General features: G+C 39.1%; 1 protein-coding gene across 1 annotated transcript in view; it reads left to right on the top strand.

Moving 5' to 3' along the window:
- The window catches only part of hxb7a (Homeobox protein Hox-B7a), a 5,457-nt gene extending 3,406 nt beyond the window's left edge, over positions 1-2,051 (top strand). Inside the window, exon 2 of the mRNA NM_001140910.1 lies at positions 1,176-2,051. Within this exon, the coding sequence (NP_001134382.1) occupies positions 1,176-1,435 (260 nt within the window). The 3' untranslated portion in view covers positions 1,436-2,051. The remainder of the gene's footprint in view (positions 1-1,175) is intronic.
- The last annotated feature ends 3,695 nt before the right edge of the window (positions 2,052-5,746 follow it).

Below are 5,746 nucleotides of genomic sequence, written 5' to 3'. Positions count from 1 at the left end.
TCAAAACTCCCATTTCTGTTCCAAGGCAATGGAATGTTAGGTATTTTGTGCGAAAGGGAAATGCATGAATACACAGCTGAGCATTTCCAGCTGGATGTTATGGTTTTATAGCCTACTTGTATTTGAATGATACTGAATGATACTGTATATCAGTCCATATAGCATTACAGAGTTCTAGTAATTGCACCATGAATGTCAATGGAAAAGTAAGTGGCGCTAAGTTCGTTTAGATACTTTACAAAATATAACGTATTATGCATATTATGGAATAGGAAAACTGTAGATTACCTAAAATGATAATACAAAGCATGTAAAGGCCTATAGTATCTCATTACAAATTGCTTATTTATTACTATTATTTTCTTATTATTTTCATGAAACGTTGCAGGATTCCAGGGCAAAATGACACTAAGGATTTGTGGTTGGCCTATAGCTATACAGTCAACGCTATCTGACCAGGAATACTAATGAAAAATATATATATATTTCTGATAAGTGATACTTTTTACTAGAATTCCATAACAAAATAACAGTGTGGAGATTACTATCACTTCCGTTCAGGCCTATACATCCGCTTCCCTCGTATTACCCCACGGTTATACCTGCGGGGATTGTAAAACTGTTTACTGTACACTCTTAAAATTAGTAGTGGAAACAGCTCGTTAAATGTAACTTTTAGGTGTTTATTTTGGTCTGCAAGTCGTGTTTACAACATAGGCCACTACTGAGGTAGCACAACAGATGCACTACATTTGGCCCAGCTAGATTCAGAAATGTAATTTATTTCCAAACTATGAGAAAGATTTTCCCCAGTTGCCTTTTAACCTCTGAGAAGATAGTAAATAATAACAATATCCTCTCCACAACTAATCCTTCGAATCATATAATCTTCAGAAATCTAACTATATTGTTGCATTTATTCAGCAAATATCACAACATTTCCCACTACTGCACTTTCCATGCACCTTTATCAAAGCTTTGTTATTTAGTTTAAAAAAATGACAAGCTATAGCCTATAGGCCTACTCTTTCACAAGAACAAAAAACAGATTCGATCTAGAGCATTCGATTTCATAGAGTTTTTTTACTATTTCAGTTTGCTGAGAAAAAAATGAAACGTGTTTTCGCGCGATTTCTGTCTGTTCAGTGTTCTCACGCAAGCTCTGTTATTTACAGGTGCAGACAGGAAGCGAGGTCGACAGACGTACACGCGTTACCAGACGCTGGAGCTTGAGAAGGAGTTCCACTTCAATCGTTACCTGACCCGCCGAAGACGCATAGAGATCGCACACGCGCTGTGTCTCACCGAGAGGCAGATCAAAATCTGGTTCCAGAACCGGAGGATGAAGTGGAAGAAGGAGAACAAGACGTCCGGCCGGAGCTCCCCTGCAGCCGAACCGCCGGGGGGCGAGGAGGACGAGGATGAAGACCAGTAGCGACGGTGAATGGACGGTGAAAAGACTAATGAGCACTACACGAGACTGATATTATATTAAAACCGTAGGGGAAAACCGTGTCCCCCCTATTCTTACACTGAGTTAAACATACAATACTACCTATACGATTAATGATTCATGTAGCCTATTGCCACGTCTTGTTTTGTTAAAAGTACAGTGAAATTGTATAAAGAAAACAATTACAATGATTTCTAAGCGATACTAAATAAGCTATTGTTGCTTAAATGTTGATTTAGGTAAATATGATCTAGTTCTTTGGCATAGACCTGTAATATTGCAAAACCCTGTTTGGGAAAACTAGCCTGTATGCGGGGAAAGGGATCGGCTTTGCAGCAGTTTGGCAACTCCAAGATCATCCTTGTTATTATATTTTCATTCTCTGTCATCTTGTGATCTTCTGGATGTATATTTTATGACTTGTTGTAAGGGCTTTTACCCCTATGTCAATTGATTTTACGTATTTTGTTTGTTTTCTTGAGATGTAGGCCTACAGTGGACTACGAGATGTAGGGATTTGTATATTTTCGTGTTGTGAGGAACTATTTGTTATGCAATTGCACAAGTGTTCTGTCAATAAAGCAAAAAGTAATCAATTACAGATGATTTTTGTTTTGGATTTCTCTTGGATTGGGTGTGTGCTACATTCCTAAATGCTTAGGCCCTATATGTTTGTAATACGTAGGCCTATGCGATGGCCCATCGAGGAGACTTATGCTATTTGTTGAATCAGAAATAATATTCTTATCGAAGATCGAAAAAGACAAACGTTAATATTTATGATGGTTCAATCACTAGGCCTAGGCTACATGTACAGTTGTAGGTGATATTTCTTAAATTCATTTCACCAAATGAGCCCACATTAAGCATTTTGTTTAACACAACTTGTGAAAGCATGATACTATCCACAATCTTATCCGAATTTAGTCAACTTTTCTTTTTTTTCGCCCATGATCACATTTCTTTGATAGTAGGCTAGCCTTCCACTGACAGAATAGTCTGGTCAAATAAATAAATAGGCCTATTGATTTGTAGGCCTTATAGCAAAGTGTTATAATCTTCATTGAATATTATTTTGAATCTATGTTTATAAAGGTAGCCTAACCTGTTTAATTTCTAATGCAGCCCAATGTTTAATATTGTTGATATAGGGATACTGGCATTGCTATGAAAAGCCTGTCAGTATCATGATTTCGATCCTGTTTAGTTTATTGATGCAAGCGTTTGAGTTATTTTGAATATTTAGTTTAGTGGCATATATTTTAGGCTAACCTATGGATGTTAAATATATCCGTTTGCCCTGGAATTGTTGGCTATAGTCTCTGCCTTGCTTCTGTGCATACAACACTGACCAAAAGAAGGCTTCTATTGGGGGTTGTAACTAATGCGTTTATTGCATCAATGAAAGACCGGAAACCACCGTAAAAGTAACCAAAAAATCAACAAAATGGGAAACAGGCGCTAAAGGAAACGTCTGCTTATGTGCCAGGGTTGCAGGCCCTGCAACAATACCCGTCTTCAGAGTTTAGTCTTTCCATTTTCATATTCGTTAATAATCAACACATTTCATTTGCTTACAGGAAGCATCAATTTGCATCGTTTAGTTATTGTATACTAGACGAAAACGAAACCAGGATGCAAATGCGTTTCATTCACTTTAGGACCTTCTTAGAAGATATCTTTATGATTTGGGCCTTGGCCACAATGCGGCGATTATATGCCGCAGTGCGAAACATTTTACGCACGCCTTTTACAGCATAGATGTTCAGTTGAATGTTGATATTTGCATATTTCCATGGTTGTGTTGTTCCACAAGATTGGATTAAAACTCCTTTATCAAAGTATCTCCTATTGGATATTTTGGTAGACTGGAATGCTTTGTTGTTTCGTTTACACGCCTTAAAGTCTGTTTTCAATGCTATATCGTAGCCGTGCAATATTTGTTGTTCTGAAAATAGTTTTGTTCTGAACATACACCACCAATACACCGTCAATACATACAGCTGGTCTCATGCAAGCAATATTAATGCGAATAATAACCCAAACATCTGAACAAAGGCCTCGAGAATGCGTAGATAGCCTATAACCAACGTAAATGGCTAACATTGACGTAATTTGAGGATGCAACTATTCAATGGTTCATCATTAGCTCTTGTTGTAAGTAGTTCTTGTTTTTATACAACTTATTTTCTTTTACATTTCAACAATACAATGATAATATAACCAAACAGCTGGAAAAGGTCAATATAAGCCTAGTCTTGTCCTCCAACGCATTGTGCCAATAGCACACAAAGATAACCCTTTTCAAATATCTTTGGAAAAAAGACTAGATAGGAAATATCTGAGCAATGTAGTTGTATTAATTGCTTATAAGCGCACAGAAACACGATCGGCCTACAAAATCATTCATGTGAAACACAAGACAAATCCTCCCTTTGCTGTTCCTATTTGAGAGAAAAAAGATGGCGATGGAGGAACCACTGCTGCTAAAGCAGTCATGAAGAAACGCAATAAATTCCTTGTTGTTTTATGAAAATTTACAACTTTGTGATAGAACTTTATGAGTACCTGGGTCCTGGGATTGGCCGAGGATGGTCATGTGGATGGGTAACGGGGAACTTTTTATGATTTCCCAAGTGGTTATATTGCAGCAATCTTTTGGACACCGCACCTTCTGTAGCAACACTGTGCTCCTTCAACGTTCTAGGCTGTTTAATCGCATGTATGAAATAAAAAAAAGAACCTTGTCCCCCGCGCACTGTTTCCAGAGAAACTGGGAGACCTGCCTCCACGCCCTGCGATATGCTAATGTGGCCGACTGTGATTGGGATTTCCGCTGCGATGGAGAGAGTGACTGACTGTGAGAGATCTGGACACACCGGAGGGTCTCGTCTAATTTTTCATACCGGGATGCTTCATTCCTGTTGACTAATGTAAATGAAAGGGCATGGAGGCGGCCTGCGACACTGTAAAGCCACAGTGGTGACTTCGCGCGCTAATGACCGTACCGAGCTAGGGCAACAGGAATGCTGTACCGCGAGCTGTGCGAGACTCGCGGATGCTATCCAAGGACTTAGTGACGGATTATCAACAAAGGTAAAGCGTGCTTGTCTGTCATTACACTCACGCTGTTTCGTTTCACAGAAAGTTTGAAAACAATGATTCAAAACGCAATCATAACTGCTCTCTCCAATGCATATATTCACATTTTAAGTGTGCATAAATCTTTAGTAAATATTACATTATATGATGATATTCTATAAGATGTCGTCACTCGAAAGTGCTTGGAGATGTTTACCTTGTTATGTGTGCATGACGAATTTGTATTTGGCTCGGAGGCATATTAGAGAAATATATATCGATTTCGATATGCTCATTTGTGGCTGGCTGATGTGGTTTGTGGTATAAGGATATCCGTGTCCGGGCTGCGAGGGCGAGGTTTGATGTAGCGGCTCCTACGCAAATAGAATTTCTGATGTACAGTCTTGGGTCACCTCTTAAGTGGAATCCTTAATCAAAAAGCACGGAGCTATACAACATTCCTTCGCTCTCGTACGCCTCCCTAAATCGTAGAAGCAAACAAGACGAGGCACACAACATGGCGTTTTGTAGAGATAGCAGATGATCTTTTGAGTTTAGCATTGAGGCTGACCGTCTTTTTTTCTAAATCCTCCATTACGCTAGGGCTTGACAAATAGTGGTGTAGCGTATCACTTCCAGATCACCGACACAACGCTTCCAGGTTACTGGACAGTTGGTACGTCTGTTCGGTGTAGAATGTTTTTGTATGTGTCTGCGGGGTGATCTCGCCCACTTTTATTGCTTTATTTCCCCTTTCATTCCCCCTTCTGTGCCATCATCCGGTATTTTTTTACACGCTAGACCCTTTGGTGCCCATTTGTCGTATCCTCATCATTAAAAGGTCCCCACACCCACCATAAAGGCTGCTTCCACAGTGCACTTGTTATGATATCTGTTTCATTCTGTCTGTGCCTTAAACCAGACGTAGTCTACTATTTACTTATTTCAATGTACCACCATACTACAACTACCACTAATAGCCTATACTTGCTTGCCAATCATCAACCAAAGTAATAACACATAATTTTTCCAATGTATAATCAATAGCGGTATTATTATTAGTAGTAGTATATAATGCGTAATTGTGTGTGATAATATTCGCTTCTAGCTGTGTGTCAAGGGTCTGGCAGTCTATCTGCTTATATATCTATCTGCAAGTATATCCATCCATCTGTGTGTATGTGTGTGTGTGTGTGTGTGTGTGTGTGTGTG

This window comes from Salmo salar, chromosome 03 (genome assembly GCF_965601325.2).
Source record: "Salmo salar chromosome 03, fSalSal1, whole genome shotgun sequence".
In the NCBI taxonomy this organism is placed as follows: domain Eukaryota; kingdom Metazoa; phylum Chordata; class Actinopteri; order Salmoniformes; family Salmonidae; genus Salmo; species Salmo salar.
This window is presented reverse-complemented; position numbering and strand designations above follow the sequence as displayed.